Raw genomic sequence first — 24590 nt, 5'->3', positions numbered from 1 at the left:
TATATACAGGATGCTTACTTTGACGATGAATCTGTTGATATTGTAATATCATCCTTGAGACTCGGAGATGACCAAGGAGGATGTATTGGAACAGAGGAAGTTGAAAGTGTTTCATATATTAACTCAAATGAGAGTACATGAATATATACAACTCGATGGAGATCGTATCTCAACTAATAAGCTAAACTATCGTAACAGAACATGACTTACGTAACTAACGTAACAGCACAACAACTTAACACCTCTATATCATGTCCTATAATCTCGGAATGAGTATATTCCAACACCCTCTCTCAAGTTGGAGCATACAAGTCTCGAATGCCCAACTTGTTAAGAAATCCTTCAAACCCAAGCTTCCCAAGTGCCTTTGTGAATACGTCGGCCAGCTGAGCTTTCGTAGTCACATGAGAGGTAGCGATAGTGCCTGCTGTGATCTCATCTCTAATAAAGTGACAATCCAACTCTATATGTTTCGTGCGTTCGTGGAAAACTGGATTATTACTAATATGCAATGCCGCTTTGCTGTCACAGTTGAGTCGTATAGGTTGATTGTGATTCACACCTAGTGCTCCAAGTATACGTTTTAGCCAAATCAGTTCCTTTGTGAGATAAGCCATCGCCCTGTATTCAGTTTCTGCGGATGATAGACTTACTGTATGCTGCTTCTTTGTTTTCCATGAGATAGGAGAACTCCCAAGTTGAACAAAATACCCTGTTATCGATCTCCTCGTAATTGGACAGCTTGCCCAGTCTGAATCTGACCAACCGGTTATCTGAAAATCTTCATTCGCCCGTAACAACAAACCTTGTCCTGGACTGCCCTTCAAGTATCTAACCACCCGTAAGGCTGCTTGCCAATGATCAACACGAGGAGTTTGCATAAATTGCGCAAGTATGTGCACAGAATAAGCAAGATCGGGTCGCGTGACACCCAAGTAAATTAGTCTACCTACTAGACGCCGATACATCTCTGGATGTTCAAGAAGTGGCGATTCTGAAACTGCCAACTTATGATTCTGTTCCATCGGAAAGTATGCTGGTTTCGAGTTCAGTAGGCCAGTGTCTTCGATGATCTCGAGTGCGTACTTCCTTTGACTCAAATACATTCCTGTCTTGTTTCTTGCCACTTCAATGCCCAGAAAAAAATTTAACAGGCCTAGATCTTTCATCTTGAAACAAGACGCTAGATATTTCTTGAAAAACTCCACAGCAGATGGTTGGTTTCCAGTAATAATCAAATCGTCCACATAAATCAGATTCTGAATATGAGTTGTACCTTTCGTATAGGTGAACATCGAGTAATCAGATAGGCATTGCTCGAACCCATACTCCTTTAAGGCCGACGACAGCTTCTCAAACCAACATCTTGGCGCTTGGCGCAGTCCATACAACGATTTCCTGAGACGGCAAACTTTGGTCGAGTCAGCCGAATGAAATCCCGGTGGCAATTTCATATAGACTTCTTCGTCTAAATCCCCATGAAGAAATGCGTTGTGTACATCCATTTGATGGACATCCCATCCTCGTTTAGTAGCTACATCCAGCAACAATCTGACAGTCCCCATTTTTGCAACCGGAGCAAACGTCTCTTTATAGTCAATCCCCTCTACTTGTTTGTTACCCAGTGCCACCAAACGAGCTTTGAATCGCTCTATAGTTCCATCTGATCTGTATTTCACCGTGTATACCCATTTACAGCCAATTGCTGTCTTGCAAGGAGGCAAATCGACCACATCCCAAGTTCTGTTCTCTTCTAAAGCAACCACTTCTGTTCCCATCGCATTACGAAATCTCTCATCAAGAACAGCTTTCTTATATGTTTTAGGTGGAGTAATCTTACCCGTAGCAACATGATAAGCTGTGTGACTTGTTGAGAATCGTCCATAGCTAACATAATTGGAGATCGGGTATAGAAGCTCCTTGTTCCATTTTGACGAATTTGTGAGACGTCGTGTTTGTGCGGAATTGGTGACGAAGTTCTTTAATGTAACCGGTGGAACACGTATCCGATGTCCTCTTCCAAGTTCAGGAACATGAGCTGTTTCTGTTTCAGTCGTCGGGGTCGGTATCGAAGAAGAAGAAGTAACGACATTTGTTATTGGACTTGTATCAGCTTCTGAATTGTTAATGGGCTCAGACTCAATATTGGGCCCAACTGCTGAAGTCTCTGCACGGCCCAAATCAGGAAACATATCAGGACGTCGAACTATTCCATCGTCTTCTTCGTAGACTGGAGAACCAGAGATTGGCTCCCACAAAGTCTGTGGGGTGTCATCGTTCTAGATCATAGTTTCGTATGGAAACTCGTTTTCAATGAAAACTACATCCCGTGAGACACAAAACTCTTCCTTCTCCAGATCAAACAATCTCCATCCTTTCTTTCCATAAGGATAACCCACAAATATACATCTATTACCACGCTGAGCGAACTTGTCTCCCTTTGTTGCTTGGTTATGAGCATAGCAGAGACTACCGAAGACTCGGAGGTGATCATAAGCAGGGGTTTTGTTATGAATTTTCTCGTATGGCGTAAGTCCTCCAAGAACAGAACTTGGAGTCCGATTAATCAAATATGCAGCTGTAAGAATGCATTCTCCCAAGAAGTCAATCGGTAAGTGAGCTTCAAAACGTAAAGCCCTGGCAATGTTAAGTATATGGCGATGCTTCCTTTCCACTTTGCCGTTTTGTTGCGGAGTACCGACGCAAGAAGTCTCGTGTAAGATACCAAGCTTGAGGAAGTGATCTTTCAGACAGAGGAACTCAGTACCATTGTCGCTTCTTATGGTCTTGACTTTTGTTTGGAACTGAGTGTTAACCATCGACAAAAAAATTTGTAAATGCAGTGGTGCCTCTGTTTTGTCTTTTAGGAGATATATCCAAACTCCACGGGAGTAATCATCAACTAGAGTTAGGAAATATTTTGAGCCATTAGAAGACTCTGTTCTGTAAGGACCCCATAGATCAGTATGTATCATTTCAAAAGGCTTCAAAGTTTTATTGATACTCAATGGGAAAACAGATCTTGTTTGCTTGGCGCGGAGACAAACATCACACGCTTTATTCTGAAAAACAGAGCTAACTGAACTAGAAACAACAGGGAGTGAGCAAACAACTTTAGCAGCAGGATGGCCCATCCTCTTATGCCACACCTCGTACGTCTCGTCCTCCTTTGTACAAGCTGTAGCTGCACTCTCCATGCTGCGCAAGCGGAATGCTCCTTGCTCCCTCTTAGCCGCTCCAATCACCATCCTCGAGGTGCGGTCCTGGACAATCAAAAACTGATCAGCCATTTGTACTACACAGTTATTTTCATCCATCAGTTGTCCAACTGATATTAAATCTGAAGGCATTCCCTCAACGTAGAAAACAGAGTTCAAAACAAGGTTCTGCCCAATTCTAACTTTCCCTTATTTTACTGAAACCCTTTCTCTGCCATCAGCCAATATTATCAGAACAGGTTCCATGTCATGTAAATCATTCGGAATGTCGAGCTTGCCAGTCAGATGATGGCTCGCTCCTGTGTCCAAAATCCAAGAGGGTTTAGAACACTTACCAGTCAGTGTTTCGGTGTTTGCACGACTGTTCCCAGAGTTAGCATTTAGAATGCTCATGATGCCCTTCCACTGCATCTCACTCAGACCAGTGACGCCGTCGCGATCCTTGTCCGTTATCACATATTTTGCTTGCTCCGTTTGTTTGACAGCAACTTGAGCAGCATTTGCAGACGACGTTGAGCCACGACCACGTCTTGCTCCATTGGAGTAACCACCCCGGTTTCTTCCTTGCAGTGTTCTTGCTTGTGTCCTGTCTCCCCACCACTCTGGGTACCCAATCACCACAAAGAAACTGTCTGAAGAGTGACCATTGCGATTACAGTGCTTGCAGAAGACCGACTTGTTTCCATCATCAACACGACCCTTGCCTTTTGCTTGAACAGCAAACGCAGCAACTGCAGACATGGAAGCAACTTCTTCAACCTTGTGAGCAGTTCTCAGGTCCTCTTCTTGTCTCACAATATTGTACACTTCTTCCATGGGCTGGAGTGGCGTACGTGAAACAAGAGATGAACGAACCGTCCGAAAGTACGTGTCGTCCAGTCCATACATGAACTGATGAACCTTGTCTTCTTCACGATCCTTCTCTTGGAGAGTAGCAAGATCACAGGTGCATTGCCCACATTTGCAAACGCGAAGAGGTCAATAGCTAGCCATGCTATCCCAAATGCGGTTAAGTTTACCGAAGTAAGATTCAATCGCCAGTCCCCTTTGTTTGCAACACGCCAGTTCCGCCTTGATCTGTTGGATCCGCGGACCATTGAGAACCGAGAATCGTCGCTTCAAGTGTTCCCATAGATCTTGAGCAATATCTCTGTGAGAGATGTTCGAACGCAGAGTTGGTTCGATCGTATTCCTAATCCAAGACACTAGGAGTGCCTGGATCGTCCACCAATCCTCCAAGTCAGAGGAGCCTTCGTCTGGCGCTTGATAGATCCATCAAGGAACCCAAATTTCTTGCGAGAGCTTAGCGCCGTCTTGATCCCGCAAGCCCATTCGTCATAGTTCGTCCCTTTCAACAAAGGATGAGAGATCACGGCTCCGGGATTATCCGCGGAGTGCAGGTCATATGGGGAGATCGTTCTCCTCACTTCGGTCGTATTAGGATTGGTAGGAGGGTCAGTTGCCATCGTCTTCTTTGTGTTTCAAAGATCTAAGAAATCAAAGAAAAAAAATGGTTCAAACGCTGATACCATGTATTGGAACAGAGGAAGTTGAAAGTGTTTCGTATATTAACTCAAATGAGAGTACATGAATATATACAACTCGATGGAGATCGTATCTCAACTAATAAGCTAAACCATCGTAACAGAACATGACTTACGTAACTAACGTAACAGCACAACAACTTAATACCTCTATAACATGTCCTATAATCTCGGAATGAGTATATTCCAACAGAGGACGCGTTTTGAAAGTATCTTTGTTCTCATATCGGTTCTTTTGAGTCTCAAGTAATTTGTAACTACTTGATCTGCACAGCTTGCTCTCAAATTCAGACTGGTTCACATTCCAAGACGACAGATTCAACGACGCAACGATCGAAGACGTGAACATGAACAGAAACTCAAATGCCAACAATAGCAGCAGCGACGATGAAGTAATGGTTGGAAAAGAAGACAATGATCTAACCGAGAAACAAAAGAACATCAATTTATCAAAACATCAACAACGAACCATCTGAAATGCTAGTCACTAGCTCCGTACTGAGCCCTTTAAACAATCATGGAGAACATATATATATATAATGCTCACCTCTGCTCTATTTCTCAGATGTGGGACTCTCCCCCATCTCATTCATTTAAGCCTATGAAGCTTTCCTTCTTATGGTCCAAAGACCCATTTCTTTTCACAGATTGTACATTATTTTTGTAGGCCATCATGGGCTTTAAAATAATTGATCCAACAAACTTAAACCAGGCGGAGACTTTGGGGTTGACAGAGTTCAGCGATGCAATTTTCTGGAGGGTTGATCAACAAGTTACATTTTTGGAGTAAAATATACAATGGTAATTATAAAAAAACAGAAGCCTGAAGAAAGTCTGCATTTTTTATAGATTCTTTTTGTTTCGTAATTGATCATGCTGTCTTTTTTTTGTTTATATTTGTTATCACTAAAATATAGTATTATTCAACGGATTACAGTTTTCTATATATTTTCAATCAAACTCGTTTTTAAATATGTTGGAGAAATAGGAGTGATATTTTAACAAGGTCCTTATTCAACTCTATAATATGAAGATTCCACTAAAAGCGACACGCTAACAAATTCAAGCCGAATCGTCATTTGATCGGTAGAAAAGAAGACATCCCACTTTGGTCTTTTTTTGTTTTTTGTTTTATTAATTTGAAATATTACTAAACTAATACACTTGTTTAATGACATTATAGTTGTTGTTTCACATCATCAATTTACATTCCTTTTATACCCACTCAGACAAAGTCCACTAACTCAGCAATTTTCTCAATTTTGATTGGAATTTGTCGTCATAAAATACTGTCCATTAACATCTTTTTGTTTCCGACTAACTTTTTTGCAGAGTTTTTGTTCACTAATACCATATAGTGAAGGTTCAAAAAAAAAAACATTTGTCACGCTTCGTGATTTGCTCAGCAGAAAGCATCCCACTATGGTCCAGTTATCTATAAAAGAATAATGATTCATATTATTAGTCATGGACTCATGGACAGTTGATGCACTCGTCTAGTGACTTTGTAGTTGTAGTTTCACATCATTTTGCATGCCATCTATCCTTTAGTTCCCACTCAGAACAGCAATTCCTCAACATAGGTATGGTAGCCTGGTTAATGCAAAGAACTAGTTATGTGCTTGTGTTATAGGTTCAACCTATTGATTCTGACGATTTACAGTATGTCATGGTAATAATAGCCGTTTAGATTAAGCGCATTCCGTATAAAATTTAAAAACCCTATATTTTGATAACAAGACTAAAACATACTTATTGGTTGTAAGTTATAACGGGTTAAGGTTATAACCCACATGACCAATCTTATATATTAATATAGGGTTGAGCTAGATTTTAAATGTTTATTTAACATCTCTAAAAGCACTTAAAATCTTGTTTTATAATTGTCTTTTATCTTCAAAGTTCTACAGAAAACAAAAAAAAAGATGTAGAAATATTAAAAGAGACATTTAGATCTATTTAACAGCAACATCATATAATGAAAGAAACTTGGCTAACGTCTCCACCATACAATCCTAAAACAGATTCCAGCTGAAAAGAGAAACTCCAAAACATAGTAGAAACAAAAAAATCCATATCATTCGAAGCTCAATTCCAACTTTTTTTTTTCAAGTTCAGTCCAAAATTTCAACCTTCAAAACATAAACCGTCCTGTATAACGATATACGAGGTGGCCATCTAGATTCCAAGTTTTAAATTTAGGTGTAATTTAGAGAGATTATATGAATTTATTATTCTTTTAGAACTTTATAAATTTATATAGTTACCAAAATGTCAAAAGCTCAGGTATATACGAGTCTATTGGAAGAATAATATTGTGTAGCTTAGCTACAAGCAGTCATCAGATGAAATATTGTTGCTATCTGCAAGGAGCAGTCATTTTCTCTATGATTTTTAACCATGTCGCTGAATAAATGCGACCAGTGAAAAATTCCCTTTAGTTTTATCTTATCTTATTGGATAATAGTCACTTTTCTATGAACAACATCGTTTCCAATGGAACTCTCTTCAGCCAATTCTCCAAAGCTTCTCATGTCCTACTCATGGCTTCTTCTGGGTGGTACCAAACTTATAAATTTTGTAACATTTTGTAAATTTCAACTTTATCCGTAGCAAAAAGAATTGTTACAACATCTCAAAAAAAAACAATGATACTATACAGAGATTTAACAGGATATTAAAAACAGAGATTTAAAAATTAGAAAATATCGTTTGACCAAACCAAGTCGATGAACCAGTTAAAGCGGATCAAAGAGATGAATGAGAATGATGTAGAATCTACCGTACATTGTGGCATGACGCTTACACTTAGCTGACATGTTAATCTAACAAATACCGGTTTCGACGCTCCGAACAAACAATAAAAACACATGATGTGGGACCTACCGCACGAACGCGACGTCTGTGCAACGTTATCAAATATTTCTGTCTTTCATATTTTTAAAAGTTATCTTATCTTTCTACCGTGAACTAACATACCATTACTTTTTTATTCTTTTTGCTAAAACATACCATTACTTATGGAAACTAAAAATAAAAGATTTTTTTAGACCAATAATTACACTACTCGTATATATAGAACTAAATTTAAAAATTTTAAGTTAGTTTATTAAACGAAGATCTATGAAAAGGCGAGCTATAAATTCAAAGGGACCAAAGATGGAGTTTATAGTCCTTCAATTCAGCAGTCAGCACTGATTTTGTTTAGAAACCTGTTCATTTTTTATATATGAAAATGTGTGAAATTTTCTTTTTCGTCTAACTACAACCTCTAAAATTCAAATGTGGCTTTGTTCTTGAATTTGCATTTTGTTATTTAGTTTTAGAATTTAAATTTAATTTTTACAGTTAAAAATCAAATCGTTATTAATATAATTTAATATTTCTTATGTTTCCCTTTCATAAAGAGTGTTATTTTTGCCACTATTTTATTCAAAAATAGTGTCACTTTAAAATTTTAGTGCAATTTATACATATCTTAAACTTAATATTAATTAAATAATGTACTATTTTATAAGTATTTTAATTTATTTCAAACATTATTGATTAAATAGTTGTAGTTATTAAGAACATAAACATATTTCAATCATTTAAAAAAAATATTGATAAAAATGTCAAGATAACACTTTCCATTGAGCTGATGGAGTATATGGTTTCATTGTAAGAGTTTAAAACCAGAATTGAACGTTTCACTTGGACTCCACTTATATTATCCTAAATTTTGCCATAGAAATTTTAATATTTGTTTGTAGCAACCGATTAAATTTTGAATGATCAACTTCACAATTACTTTATCTATTTAATAAAATGATTCTTTTATACATATGAAGAAAATTATTTAAATGCATTTAATATGCAATTTAAAATTAATATTAAGTTGAAAATAAATATAATTTATAGTAAAGTTTTAAATAATATTTTTGTATTATAACATTAAATGTTAAAATGATATTCTCTCCGTTTCATATAGATGCATATTCTAGGAAAAAAATTGTTTCTAAAAGATGTATTTTTCATATTTTCAACGTACTTTTTGTTAACTAATAATAAACAATTGTGTATTTCAAAAATATTAATTACATTTTTTAAAGTTTTATTGGTTTAAAAATGTAGGAAATATAAAATTACAAAAAATCCGAAAATATGTAAAAATGGATAAAAAGTACTCCCTCCGTTTTAAATTATATGTCGTTTTGGAGTAAAATTTTCGTTTCAAAATAAGTGTCTTTTTATGATTTCAATGAAAAATTTATTGACTTTTTAATCTAATCTGTTTTTCTATTGGTTGAAATCTAATTAGGTGTATTGGTAATGATGTTTTTATCTAGTAAATATACAAAATTAAATGTTTTATTAATCTGTGTGCCGAAGTCTAGAACGACAAATAAATTGAAACGGAAGGAGTAATAAACTACTATCTCCGTTTCAATATAGTTGATGTTTTAGAAGGATAATTTTGTTTCAAATTAGATGAAGTTTTGAGATTTTAAGGTTAATTTTAACTTTATTGAAAACTGTTCAACCAGTTAGATTTTACAGTCTTTTTGATTATTGGTTAATTGATTCTAAAATAATATTTTTAAAATATTTTTTTAAAAAAAATCTAATTTTCTTAATTTTTGTGCATTAAGGTAAAACATCAAGTATTATGAAACAGAGGGAAGATGGAGTATTCATTAATGCTGTCAAAAAGAAAAGAAAAACTGTAATGCATACACCACACTTATTAGCGTGTGGGGATAATAAAAGATGTCACAAGATAGGTCATGATGATACCAACCGAATCATCTGTGTTGATTAGTTTAAATGGTTGGTGGTGAATTTGATGTTATTGACAGAGACTCTAATGTTTTTATTTTCTCCTACGTATATGATCATGGTCTTGGATCTTGTGCGAGTGCTTTCTTTCTGTCTACACTTGGGTTAATTGAATATATAATCAAACATTTGTCATTAACAGCGTTTGCTTGGTTCACCACCCTATGTATCTACAGTTTTGACTCATTCAATTGTTTAAATTTTCAATGTCTAAATTAACGATTAATATATCGGTACCGTAACCAATTAATGAATCATTAATCATGGTTTTAATGTGTGTGAAACATGTAACTAGTTTTGAACAAACTTTTTTTTTGAAACTGGCTTTGGTTTTGAACAAACTTCTCACATTTGTTTATTGTGAAATAACAAAAATCAGATCTGCCTAACTAACTTTTCTAGTATGTACTCTTTTGATAATATAATTAATACAGTATGATTATTGAAGTGGATGAAAATGTCCCCGTCTCTACTTTTTAACCTAAAATCCACAAATTTCTAACCTAAACATTACTTTTGGGAAAGATGATAGGAGATAGTTTGCACGTTCGGTATTGATCTTAACGTTTTACAATCGTCATATTTATTTATTTTTATTAATGTTCTATTCTACAACATTTTCAAGCGCATCGATCATGAAATCAAAAGATCTCGTTAGTACATTAAAACATTAAGATACGGCTTCATATCAAAATCATGAAACATGTGTTATGTTTACGCAAACTACACCGTTAACACTATAACTTAATCTACCGTGAAACTCTTCCAATACGAGTTAAGATAGGTGGTAAAAAAACTATTCTAACTCAAAAGATATGAAAAACTCGCATGGTTTAAATGTCCTCTTCTTCTCCCTACAATTGGTAGTTGGAGCTTAGTATAGACATCTGAAGCTGTTCTCTTCTTTTCTTTTTGAGCAACGAAGCTGTTCTCTTCTTGAAGAGAAAGAAACTGATGCTATCATTCTTCCAAACATGCTCAACATCCGTCTATTTTCCCACTCTCTGTGTTTCTTATTAAATATCATTTCAACGTTTTTTTTATTGCTTAAAAAATATCGTTTCAAATTTTTAATATAATTTAAATTTATTTTCAACTCAATATTAATTGTAAAATGCATTGATTTGATAAAATAAATTTATTTATCTAAAATATTATTGTTTAAGTAAATGATTTTAATAAAAACATAAATATATTTCAGTCAATTTTTTAATACGTGTGGAAAATGTCCAAATGACATTTTTTATGATAGATAAAGGTTCTTTTTTGTCAGATGAATTCATTTGTACTACTCTAAATATTTACGAGTAATCTAACAGCAGAATAAAAGAGCTTCAACGTTCGAACAATTTTAGTTTTATGCAGTGAAGCAAATCATCATCAAAACACTAATTTACTGGTTGTAAGTTTTTTTCTTTCAAATACTTGCATATCAGTTTTGTCATTTTCTTTTAAATAAATGGATAAGGCAAAGAACAAGTCTTTTATCTACGCGTAATTACTTTTCAAAAGCATTTGTATATGAATAAATCGGGCTTTGTTTTTTTTTTTTTGGGTCAAATCGAGTTTTGGTTTATCCCAACGAATTGCAGGTAAAAACAAAACAGATCCCATGGCAATTGAAAAATAAGAGAGCAAAATGGGGGAACTTGTTTTGTTTGTTTCGAAAAGCTTCGCCCTTTGTTGTCTTTTCTGCTAATTTTTCATCTTTTTCATCTCTATTCTCTAGATAAGTTTTGACTACTTGACTTCTTCAGATGTCATTGCTCTTTGCATTTTTCTTTATCCTGTTGCCAATTCATTGTACTGGATTAGAAAATTTAACTCATTAAAAAGCACACCTATCCTATATGAGATGCATATAAATCTACCAAACCTAGGGTCTTATCTGGATATTCTAGAGAACATAGATCAAAACAAAGTCAGATTATGATTTTATCAGAGAAGTTACACAATTATATGAATAAGTGAACATCAAAATCTTGTGTTTTAAAAAGTAAAGAAAATTTAATTTAATTGATCGTGATAGCATGCCAACTGACCTGATGTTATATTTTATGTTACCAGAATATATCATTATTAGATTTATTAATGAGCTTATCAAGTTTTGGGCATGTTTGAGGTTTTTCTAACATCGTTTTAAGTCTTTGTAGTCTATTTCAAAGTGTTGGCATGTCAAATGACAACATACTTTCCATTGTCCAACATACCGTTTTCTACTCCGAATGCAATGCATATTTTTTGTCTCTATTTTCTTGTGCTCATAAGTTATGTTTTTCCAGTGTTATCTTCCTACACCCATCCACATCCAAAAACTATCTATCAAACATATATTGTTTAAATGTAATATTTGAGATTGCTATTGTGGTTTGGGTCAAACCAGTAGTTGGTTCATTAGTCGTGAACCATGCTTGCAATTCTTCTTCGTGATACTTGGTTCTGCGTATACAACATCTTCTTCAGTTTTGAGTATATATTTCACTATCTAGTATCATGACTTAATAGTTCACATACCACTCTTGGTAAAACTCTAATAATAAATGTCACAGTGTAAAGATCACCTTATGGCCAAACTTCTAATGAAAGGTATATTTTCTTGTGCAACAAAGTACTCAAGTATTGAAATGTTCCATTCCTTTGAATCTTCTCTAGTAAAATCATTCACTGTCATTCTGGGATGGACTACCGGAACATTTAGCCTGGTCGGCCTTGTAGGTGAAATCGGAATCCAAGGACTCTCCCATACTTTCACATCATAACTTAAATGGACCTTCTGTTGAATCCCTTGCAGTAGATAAGTTAGTTCATACTTACGAAAGGGTATATATAACCAGTTCGCAATGGCGAACTAAGTCTGTATTACTTACCGAGAAAAATTTGAACCACAAGAGAGTCTAGATATTGTACTAATCTCTACAACTATTTTGTGAGTAGTGCTAAAATCAAACTCATGAATCATTATGAAGTCAGTTCCTCCTCTCATCTTGATAAATATATTTTTCTCATTTTTTTCCAGTGAATTCCTCTCCACAGGAGATCCAGCTCCACATATCTTTTAAATAACTGATCACAAACTTTTAATGTGAAATTTCTAACAGTTTTAATAATTTATAGTTATTTTAAAAATTCAAAACAAAACATAGAGTTTTATTATATTGTTAATGTAATTGTTTAATTTATTTTAATATTAAATTAAAAAAAAATGATAGAAGATGCACAAATTGTTATCAAATCTTTATTATTCAAGATCATTAATTGTTATATATGTGTAATATTAGAAAATTCGGTAATATTTATTTAAGAGAAAAGAGTATTTTCTAAATTACTAATTAATTTTGGTCAAATTAGTGAGAAGTATGAAATATGTTTAATCTGACTTATTTATTTCTTTAAATATTTTTAAAAAATATTTGAGTAATACACATAGAACAACTCACAAGTTATAATACTTCTTAATTGAGATATAAGGGATTTTTCATCTCTTGGATGGAGGAGTTATATCACCTCTGATTAAAAATATTAACTAAAACTATATCAAGATTATTAATCTCATAATCCAAAGGAGGAAGTCTCTAACATGTGTCCCTTGAAGCAGAATATTGGAAGAATGTTAATAAAAAGAAGGAAACAATCGAGGACCATGGCAATCCTCCTACTATAGAGGATGAGACAGTGCCCCTTGGATACCTCGAATCTTTACCTGTTATATTGATGTGTCATGAATTGAAAATGGCAGTATTAATGATTCAGGGTGGAGTCTTAAGGATCAAATGGATCCTGAATCTTTCAGACCACAGGTGTACAGAAGACTCTCAGTTTTACATGCTGAGATGTAAGGTTTACTTTAGGCATTCTCATGTATGAGAGATAGAATGATAACATCGATCCGTTTCTAGACGGATTACTCGGATCTAGTAGACATGACAATGAATCCGATTGACTAGCCAACATTGGCAGCAGATATTAAAATATTCTAGACTATAGGAGGACTTCGGGGATTCGAGTCTGATTCATATTCTTTGGAGTCGAAATGGTCGGGCGGATTCGCTAGCGAAAGAAGCAAGAACCAGAGGCAATATTTTTTTCCTATATAGATCAGACATGGACAGACAGAGATACTCCTTGGAGAATCGGCTCGTCAGGCCAATACTTGATCTAATTTAAATAAGCAGCTGACCAAAAAAGTTCAATCTGCTTGTCTAAAGTCACCAAAATACATATATAACTATTATCTTTGGCACTATCAGTTTGATTTTAAATAGCTAGAGAATTGTCGATGACAGAAAAATTATTTTTGTTGTATTTTAAGATAATCGATATTAGAAATTTTTTTGTTGAATGAAATTTAAAAATCCACCAGAATGGTGTATATTTGAAAAGCATTTAATTTGGGTATATTTTTAAAAATAAATATGTGATAAGATGTTGTTATTTAAAACCCCCAATTTTAAGGGTAAACCGGAACGAACCAGTCGGACAATAATTTGAGCTCTTTTTCCTGATTCTGAGTTGTGTTAAAACCGAATTTGAGTTACACCGATAAATCAGATTTAAAATTGGTCAAACTCGCTAAAATCGATGACCCGATTTGATATTAAACCCATTTCTTCAAATTCAAGTTAATTTTTTTGCAGAATTTAAAAAGATTTCATAAAAACATATTTTGATATATATCTAAATTAATTAATTTTTATCATATTTTATATCATTTTTTTAAAAAAATCAATATTTTTAATACCATCTTTAGATTATAATGTTAACTTTTTATCAAATAATTTTATTTTATACACACAATATATATATATATATATTTATATATATATTTAATTACTTAATTTTAAATTGAACGAAAATTTAAAATCTGGTTGAAACAGTCCGATGATTAATTCAGTTAAAATATCGAGTCAATGTCCAGTTAGGTTTTCAAAACATTAGGGTGAACCTATTGTACATAACGAAAAAAACTTGGTCTACCGGATTGTAACTAGTCCCTGGTATTTCATTAGAGAATAACTTGGGCGTAACTTAATTTGCAAATAGGAAATACACAATCATATATCAACATATAATAAAGAATTAATTAGTTTGCAGTCCTTTTCCAAAGCGCATACCACATTATACATCGATTATTCTGGTTGTAATTTCTCGATACGGATCCAAACATTGTAGTTCATTCCGTGAAAACAACCTCAATAACCACGTTCACTGGTGAAATAATGTGTCGTCAAGAGTGAAAAACTATATAAGTTCAAGAAAAAAGAGTGAAAAACTATAATAATGTAAATTACTAAGGAGTGTTAAAAGAGAGAAGGCAAAAAAAAAAAGGGAAAATTGCTAATAGAGAACAAAAAACAAGGGTGTTGTCCTTTTGGTATAAATCATTTTTTGTCCAATTTTTCTCCTTTTTACCCTTTGTATTTCTGAAAACTAATGAAATAAATACTTTTGTGAATTAAAAAAATATTAAAAATACAAACAATTAATAAAACACCAATATACACATGCTGATATTTTTTTTGTTTTCAAAAAGTTGATAAATAAGAATTTGAAAATACGTTCTACTAAAGGTAGAATGTGCCTTCTACGGAAAATGGTATAGTAGAAAGCGTTTTCTAAAATAAACATGTTCATCTACTATTTTTAGAACGTACATTCTACTATTTACTAATTTTCTAAAAAAGTGGAATGCGCATTCTACTAATCCTAAAGCTATCTACTTTTCGTCCGGAAGCATCTTCTACTTTTATTAAGTATTCTAAATTTCGCGGAATGTGTTTTCTAAAATGTACTCTTCCGTCTACTAAAAGTAGAATGCGTGTTCTCGATTTTTGTCAATGTTCTAAACTTTTAGAATGCGCCTTCTACGGATAAGATTACCTGATTTTTGCGAAATTAATGAAAATTTCAGTTATGGAAATATTCTAAAAATCTTCTAAAAATATTCTAACTTCCTAAAACGTGTTATTTTCGATTTTGCTTGTCAAATTTTTTTAAAAAATGATTTTCCCTTGTCTTATTCATTAATCTATGGTTTTTCCATAGTTTTTCTTTTGTTTTTTTTCACAAACTCTTGTTCACTATGATACATATCTATACAACATGTGGTGTTTTGAAATTAGGTGCATTTTTTTTGTAAAAAAATATTTTTACTTTATAAAGTTTACAAATTTTATTTTTATTAAAAACTTTTTTAAAATTTATATTTTTATTAAAAAGTTTGATAAAATTAAAATGATTACAAACGTTTAAAACTTTTTATAAAAAATAAAACTTTGTAAAATGTTTCTTTTTATAAAGTTAGTTTAAAGTTTTTATTAATTTTTTTTAAAGTTTTATTTTTATTTTATAAATTATAAATTTTTTATTTAATTACAATTTTATTTAAAGTTTTAAACTTTTTATAAAAATAAAACTTTGTAAAATGTTTTTAAGAAGTTTATTTAACGTTTTTATTAAAAAATTTGTAAATTATTTTTATTTTTACAAAGTTTATTTTTATTAAATAAAATTTTAAAAGTTTTATTTTATTTTCCCTTTTTAAAACGTTTTTAATTTTTTTTTTAATTCTTTTAGTTTAATGTGTTTAATAAAAACTTTAAACAAACTATATAAAATTTGTAAATTTTATAAAAATAAAATAAAACTTTACAAAAAAGTTTTTTAATAACAAGTTTAAACAAATTTATAATTACATTTATTTTTTTCATTAAAATTTTTGATAAAATTAAAAAGTTTACAAACATTTTAAACTTTTTATAAAAAATAAAAATTTGTTAACTGTTTTTTATTAGGTTGATTTAACGTTTTTTATTTAAAAAAATTTGTAAATTATTTTTTTTTATTTTTATTAAGTTTTACAAAATTTATTTTTATTAAAAAAAAATAAAAGTTTTTATTTTTATTTTCCCTTTTAAACGTTTTAATTATTATTTTTTAAAATTATATTAATTTAATGTGTTTAATTAGATTAATCAATGGTTAGTTTTGGGATTATGAAAGAAATTATACTAAAAGAACAACTAAATGATAGTTTTATACTATAGGGACAACCATGCTGAATTTTTGTTCCGTTTTGGCGATTTTCCCAAAAAAAAAAGAGAGAAGGCACAAGCACCAAAACGGCGGCAGAAATGGGACCGCACGTGAGATGGACATAGACAATGCCATGTGCGGGACCCATTACTAATGTATGTCTTTTTTTTACTTTTCGAACTCGTGACTTTTTCTTTGACTTTTCTCGACAACTTCGCTGGGACAGTCAAGTTTTTGCTGTCATGTTTTCCGCATTCCGGATCCCTAAGCCTTCTCTCTCTTATAACTAACAAACCTTTATAACATTTGCACTTTCTTCTACTTGTGTTGTTCTCAACGAATTGAACTGTAAAATAACGATCAAAGGAAGAGTATTATGGTTTGAATTAGATCTCTAGCCACTCGAGATTTGGCCATTAGTAACAATAGTACATATATTTGGGTAAATATATGCCAAGAAACGTATGAGTAAAACATTACCCCACAGAACACTGTATAGTTTTAATCATTTACTGTTCTGTCGATTTCCAAATATCAATTTCTTGTTCTGCGCACAAATGTATATACTATCTATTATACTACTATAGTATTATTAACATACGTGTGGGTGAGAGTAACAATGTTGAATAGTAAAATATACGTGGTTAATTTTCAAAGCAACCAACTTTAAGTACAATTGAAGGCATCTTAAACCAAATATTTAATGGATTTTCCTATGTAATAAATATGGAGTGATGGGGAGACCAAATTATGAAATTCATGTAGATCCGATGGACAGTAAATACTCCCTCTCTTTCAGATTAGTAGGAGTTTATACTAATATGAATTCATATATATATATATATTTCCTAAATTACAATATATTCTTATTAATTAATCAAAATATTTAGAAAACTTCAAAATTCTATATTTTATGTATTTTAAAAAACATTTGTTTTTGACAAAAAAGTGGGAGTGTTATGTTAATTGATTTTTTTTTCGGGCAGGAAAATTTTGTTGGATTAGAGGAAATATTTGAACGACAATTCCTTGGTGGGATCTCTCCGGATTTTTTTAAACATATAAAGAATTTGAAGCAACAGTTTAGGGAAGATTTTGAAACAGTAACCTAGCTAATAGTAGCATTAAAGTTAGGTAACAAGAAAAAGTTGTTCCATAAAAAAATCAACTTTCATGAGGGACATAACTATATAAGTACCAAATGTAATTATAACATTTTAAGCTTTATTCATGAATCAACATTTAAACAAGCTATGAAATGTCGATTTAACAGAAAAAATCGTATCTATGAAAAATATGCTAGGCATTTTACACACATTTTTTCTCACAATATAGTATCCTCTTCAAACATATATAGCTTTTGTTAGGTGTTCCCAAATCATATGTCAGGTTCTTTCATTATCATATACAACTCACAACCCAAACAAATAAAATTCAAGTACTAATTTCAGGAATTACTTTAAAAACATGGAAATAGTTTGTTCCACACATAGAACCAAAGTACATAAAAACAAATTTAAAGACGGAAAATCAAAACTAGGATCAAAACAGCTTCAATGCTTCAAGCGAAGATGCTAAGCTGACCGGTCTTAGTAGAAGAGTCCATACCATTTTCGCCATTCCTGATCCCGGTTATCCATGTCCTGCACAAAACCGAAATTGGTATTCCAATCGCTACTTACACAACCAAAAGGAACATGCATGAGAGATAGGCTTACTTTCTCAAGTTGTCGCCGCCAATGTCCATCTTGATCGTTAGTCGCTTCGTTGATCTCATGAAATTACTGCGTTTTAGAACAGACAAGCTCAAGCAGTGTTGAAAAATCGAAAAATGGAAACCCTTAACCGTTGAGTAATTTTGAGAATTCTTTTGAGATATATACCTGAAAGGTTCGTCTCCAATGCGTTTGGTAACACCATTTGCGTCCCGGTAAACAACATGGGTCAACAAATCCGACCTCTCCTCTATACCAAACATCTCGGCCAATTTCCGGTACAACTCTTGGTACGAGCCAATAACCGAGAGATCGAGCGTTCGTCCAACATCCTCAGATTCCATGAAAACTTTACAGTGACCCGTCTCAAGTCCCTGCAAACCGTAATTCCATGTTAACCCACCTTTCTCCTCCTTCTCCGCCTCTTCCCGTTTCCGGTTCATGACCTGCTGTTCGGTCAAAATAGGTTGACCGAACAGCAAGAACTGATGCGTCTTAACCGAACCGGACTTCTTCTTGTCCTGAACTAAACCAGGATTCCCAATTGTCAAAGAACACGAAATATTGTTATTATTAAACTCCGCGTCCCGAGCCTGACGTGGCACGACGATGTTATCGAAATGATGATGCCTGGGGTTGAAACCGGAGAGAAACATCGCCGGAGAAGAGGAAGACTGTTGTAACTTGTTACCGGAGTGAAAACTATTGAGATTGAGATCAGACAACAAAGACGGAGATGGTGATCCGAAGAGTTGTTGAGCTTGCCTGGCTCCCTGTATTCCTGCAGGAGCGGTGTTATTGTTATTGTTGTCGTTTGACAAATAACACATGGATTCGCCGTTGTTACCACCGGCGGCGAATCCAGGGGAGAAGACCGGAAACTTGGTACCGTCGAAAGGGAAATCGAAAGGCTGTGGAATCCTCAGCTTCTTTCTCGGAGAGAAAGGAGAGAGATGAATCGCTGGCATGTTCGATACCAATTCGACTAACCACGGGCTTACCCGTTTCACGTTTTGCAGCAAGTCCGGTTCGTCCCAAGCTACCTATATATATAATAATAACGTTTCAAGCGTTTTCTAGCGTTTTAGTAAAAGAAGAGAGACTTTTTTTCTTTAAATTAATTACCTGAAGGAGACGCCATGGAGAATTAGGCCAACGGATTGGATCAGCGACTTGAACGGCGGAGACGGTACCCATGAACCAACTGATTCTTGAAGAATCCTCAGTCTCAAACGCCATTTTGAAACGCATGCCGCTGCACCATCTTATCCTCATCGCCGATCTCACATCGGAAGCTTTCACGCAAAACTCCGGCGTGCTCGCTCGCGGGTAATAAACGACCTCGAACGGTTGTCCACACGCTGCACGCGCAACCGCTTCCGCAACCGCCTCCACTCTCACTCTCCCCCCGGGCGCGTTCGCGTCGCTAACGTTCCCGCCGCCGCCGCCGGCGGCGGTTGCGTTGCGTTTCATCATCATCAGCTTCGAAGCCGTTATCTCGTCGTCGCGGAGGAAGCCTGAGAATCCGGGGTAAGGATTGTTGTTGTTGCTGTTGCCGTTGTTGTTGTCGGATCCTAAACCGTTAGATCCGAGACCGCCGCGTTTGGCGCGACGGATTCCGACGCAGAGGTCGCCGGTTTCTGAGCGGAGGAAGACGATCGAGTCTCCGGCGATAAGCTTCTTCTGGTTGACGAACGTGCTCCAGCCGGTGGTCAGAAGATGACGGCGAGGCGTTCCTCTGTATATGTGCCGGAACTTCCAAGTCTCGCCGTGGATGTCTTTGGCGATCACGGTCTGCACCGGAGGCTCCGCCGTGTAATCGAGCCGCGGAAAAATCGTCTCGGCGCAGTAACGCGGCACGGAGAAACCGCCGCCGTTGTTGGCGTCTGACTGCGTCAGCGTTTTGGCGAAAGACGCCGGTTTCTCGTTGACGGCGACGTCGGGGGAAGGTGTGAGACCGAGAACGGCGTCGTTTTCCAGATCCAGGTCGTTTCCGGGGAGCGGCAGGAGGGTGATTTTGGAGTAGACTTCGTCGGTTTCTGAGTCGGCGAGGAACTTCACAGAGGCGACGCGGCAGAGGATTAGAGGAGGGACGCGCGGCGCGTGGAAATCAGGAGGCGCGTGAGCGTGTTCGGCGTGGCCTTGAGGGAAGTAGAAGACGGTTGAATTGAGGGAAGGGATTTGAACCATTGATCCCGCACAAGCATGCCATAGCTGTGGATCCAAGCTTCTCTCTTGCTCCATTTTTTACTGTAAAAGAAAGATAAAATAAAATCGAAATTCAGTTTTCTTTGTGAAGAGGACGAAGAAATATATAAATGATAATCCCAATATTTTTTTTGTCCTTACTGATAAAAAGATTCAGTCGTTTCGTGTTCCTTTTCAGACAAGAATATTAAAGCTTTCTTCAAGACATGAACATCAAGTCTTCTCACTTGCGCATAGAAGAAGAAGCGAGAGAGACAGAAGAGAAAGTGAAGTGAGAGAAATAAAGAGAAACAGCAAAGCTTGTGTTTTTTTTTTCACTTCAAAAGAGGTATCATAGTGCTTTAATGGCCGATCAGATCACAGAGGAGCAATAATCAGGTACGGACAAGACCACAATAAACAATACACAAACTCGTTTTAAAAAAAAAAATATTTATTTTCTCGCCCTTCTCATGATGTATACAGAACAAGAACCAAACAACCCGAGAGATTATCTCAAGAGTTAATTTGCTCAAAATACACAAAAAAATATGAAATTAGCTATCTACCCCAAACAGTAAAACTAGACAAGTAGAGGTAGGTACAGAACATATAAAATGACAATTATATCCTTGATAATCAATTTAAACAAAAAAAAACTGCAACTTCTGAGCGGAAGGAGAGAGAGAGCTGGACGGAGGAAGCGGATCGATTGGTGGAAACGCTCGGCGGTGGAGGCGGAGAATCCAGAGACGAGTGCGGTGGAAGTAAAAGAAGGAGAGAGGAGAGAAAACAAAATAACAAAGAAACTTCAGATGAGTTATCATCTGGGCTCTTCTCGTCGGGATAGAAGTACACGCCCCTCTCAAATCTTTTCCTCTCATCAAAACTAAACCCTAACCCCCCCTATGGATTAGTAAACCCATGGACAAAGAATTACGTCATCATCGATTTCGGTTCCGACGTGAGAGACGATAGTGATTACGTCGTCGTCGATAGAGATTACGTCGTCGTCGATAGAGGTATCAGGGGTATCGCTCGTGGGAGAGGGAAGAGAGCTGAGAGAGGAGTTCAGGGTGGCCGGACGACATCGTCGTGGAGCTGTGCCATGAGGAGGCGGATCTCTTGGTGGAGACGCTCAGGGGATCCGGAGACGAGTGTGGCAATAGAGGCAGATCGCTTGGCGGTGGAAACAGGGCACCCAGAGATGATTGCGGCGGTGGAGGCGGAGATCCGAAGAGCTAGGAGAAGAGCTCGGGGTGGGAGACGATCTCGTGGCATTGAGGGCTCGGTGTTGTGCTTCATGATGCGTTGATGATGCTTACGAGACAGTAAGGTCAAATATTTTTTAGTTAATTAACTCCTTTGTCTCTTCTTTACGCTTTATTTTGTTCTACTACTTCATCTCTTTCCAGGTGAAATGCATTTTTTAAAAAAGAAAAGGGGGATAATTTGCTAAATTGGGGGTTTAGTGTGATTTTAGTTTTGAGATGGTTACTTAGCTTATTCGATGCTCCATTCTTGCAATCTCAGATCAATTTTCTTGATTTGTGTTAATTGGTTTCTGTTTTTTTTTTCATTCATTTCTAATAAAAGAGTTTTACTGTTTGATCGGTCCTCTTAAAAATAATAACATAAGATGTTTGTTGTTCTGCTTGTGCTTTCAGGGATATAGGGGTGGGTGTAGACGTCGTGGCGGAGCTGGGCGGAGGAGAAGATGGCGGAGGAAAAGGAAGGAGAGATGAAGAAGAGAATGATTGGTAGATAGGGGTATTAGTGTCATTAAATTTTAAGAACAGTTTCTAATAGTGTCAAATGGTAGATTTCTAATTAGCCAATATTGTATGTGTATACAATGCAAATACACTTATCTCAACACATACTTTTAAACTGTTTTTTTTTTATATTTTATTTTAACAAAATGTTAAATTCGAATATACCAAAAAATGTTTGAAAGAAACCTGCAACTAACTTGTTTGTTTCATTTGCTCGGTACTAATTAGAAACTAATCTTACTCTGGAAATCAGAAACTATTTAATGACTGTTTATCAAACCATGGTTAGACCATTTTTCTATTTTTCCATTTTTCATATCCTCTTTACCCATCTCTTTTTCACCCATGGTAAAGTGAATTCATACTGCTGCACTAGGGTAAAAAAAAATATGATATGTTAATGAATGTAATTGGGAAATGGTCATATATGTAAAACAAATTTACTAAATGATATAATTGGTAAACAAATAGGTAAATAGTAATTAAGGTTGTTACCCCTAAGGAAATACATTATTTTGTTTTTTTTTTCCTTTTCAAATTAAACCCCTTACCAAATTAAGGGTTTCACTAGTTTTTCCGCTATCACCCGCAAACACAGGTTTTGCGGTTGATAGCGGTTGGTAGCGGTTGACAGCGTTTGAAAATAATCATATAAACTGCTACAATTTTTTTCAAAACGCTCAGAACCTTTTAAAATCTAAAGTTGGTTTCAGCTACCGTTTGCGGTTACGGATGGATAAAAAAAAATATTTTTCAAATATCTTAAAAATTAAAAATTAAAATAAGAATCTTATAAATAAAAATATATACACATTTTATTTATTAATTTAAATTCACAAAAGTATCATAATTTGTTTTATAAAAACTTTAAACTAGCTATTGATTAAATTTTTTTAAAATTAATATAATACATATATAAAATTATACACATATATAAAATGAAACAAAATATCTCTTAAAAGTTTAAATATAAACCTTCAAAAAAATATTAAAATTATAACTTTCAACTAATTAAAAAATTAAATAACTAACATAATATTATTATTAATCATATTTATTAATTATTATTATATATTTCACAATAGTATGTTTTATATTTTTATAATATTATATATATTTATATTGGTAATTTATCATTAAACCACTGCAATATCTCATAATCAACCAGTCACATATATTCCGTAAACTCAATAATTTTCAAATGTTATGTCAGTCATACAAAACACTACATAACGCTTAAAACCGCAAACTCCCGCAACCGCAACCGCTGCATTTGACCCAGTCAGGCCCTCCCTAAATGTAATTCTAAATTTTTAAATTTTATGGGTGGTTGGTTGGAATATAATTACTGTATTTAGCTTTAACTTTTATTTACAATTGTATAAATTTCTAATCATGTTCTGTAATTTTTAAAGATAAACAAATAGTTTCCTTGTTTTCTAAAATTAAAAAATATTAATATAATTTTTTAATTCTTTTTATTTAATTTGTACGAATACATTATATACAATACAACTATATCAAACATTATACATACTAAATTTACAGTAAAATTTCTAAAGGTAGGGTCCAAACAATCACTCCTTCTAACTCCAGTTTAATAGATGAGACAGATAAGAAATTTTTAGGAGAAATAATATTTTGTATTATGATAAAAGATATGCAAAATGTTTTTTATCTACTACATATCATTTTAGGGAGATTTGACTAAGCATTTTATCCAGCTCCCGACTAGCCATATATAATGGCTGTTTCAAGTAGATACGAATCCTATAAAAATACAAATTTTGCATCCTGCCATCTAAACTAGAAGTCTCAACCACCAAAAACCAAAACACTTGAATGTATTTTTAAATTTATTATTTATTATCTATAGGAAACACAGTTATTAAAATATTAAACTATTTTTTGCCAAGAAATGTGCAAAGTCTTTAAAAACTAACAAAAAATTGTATTGACATGACTTAAAATAATATTCAAAATTTATTTTCAATTATTTACTGGTAATAAACGTTACTGACTTACCGTTAGTGTTCATGTAAAACAGATTGTTTTCATAACATTCAGAATTTTCATTTTAAAACGAAAAGTATTTCATGATTTCCGGTAGTGTTTTCAAAAATCTCCAAGAAACCACCAAAAGATAAAATTAAATTTTAAAATCAAAGATAAGTTCACTATACTATTTTGGCATTCCACAAATAAATTTTTAAAAATAATTAGATTTCTCAGTGTTCTAGAATTTTTTTATCATCATATTTCTTTTCGTCCCAAAAATTAATAAATTTAAAATTAGTTTTG

The 24590-nt window shown here is 34.2% G+C and overlaps 1 protein-coding gene across 1 annotated transcript; it reads right to left on the bottom strand.

The window, feature by feature from the left end:
• Positions 1-17992: 17992 nt before the first annotated feature.
• LOC108812986 (auxin response factor 10) lies at positions 17993-20835 on the bottom strand. The gene is made up of 5 exons (XM_018585399.2): positions 20677-20835; positions 19453-20577; positions 18496-19370; positions 18331-18396; positions 17993-18255 (listed from the first exon to the last, which is right to left on the bottom strand). The coding sequence occupies exons 2-5, from the start codon at positions 20569-20571 to the stop codon at positions 18174-18176; spliced, it is 2142 nt and encodes a 713-aa protein (XP_018440901.1). The 5' UTR covers positions 20572-20577; positions 20677-20835; the 3' UTR covers positions 17993-18173.
• Between the last annotated feature and the right edge of the window lie 3755 nt (positions 20836-24590).

This window comes from Raphanus sativus, chromosome 6 (assembly GCF_000801105.2).
Source record: "Raphanus sativus cultivar WK10039 chromosome 6, ASM80110v3, whole genome shotgun sequence".
NCBI classification, from domain to species: domain Eukaryota; kingdom Viridiplantae; phylum Streptophyta; class Magnoliopsida; order Brassicales; family Brassicaceae; genus Raphanus; species Raphanus sativus.
Note: the sequence above shows the minus strand (reverse complement) of the source record. Positions and strands in the feature narration are given on the sequence as shown.

Coding starts and splice junctions, on each gene's coding strand:
- LOC108812986 (XM_018585399.2), bottom strand. CDS start 20,571: ATGGAGCAAGAGAGAAGCTTGGATCCACAGCTATGGCATGCTTGTGCG. Junction 19,371..19,452: donor CTCCATGGCGTCTCCTTCAG/GTAATTAATTTA, acceptor TTATATATATAG/GTAGCTTGGGACGAACCGGA. Junction 18,256..18,330: donor GGCGGCGACAACTTGAGAAA/GTAAGCCTATCT, acceptor GGTTTTGTGCAG/GACATGGATAACCGGGATCA.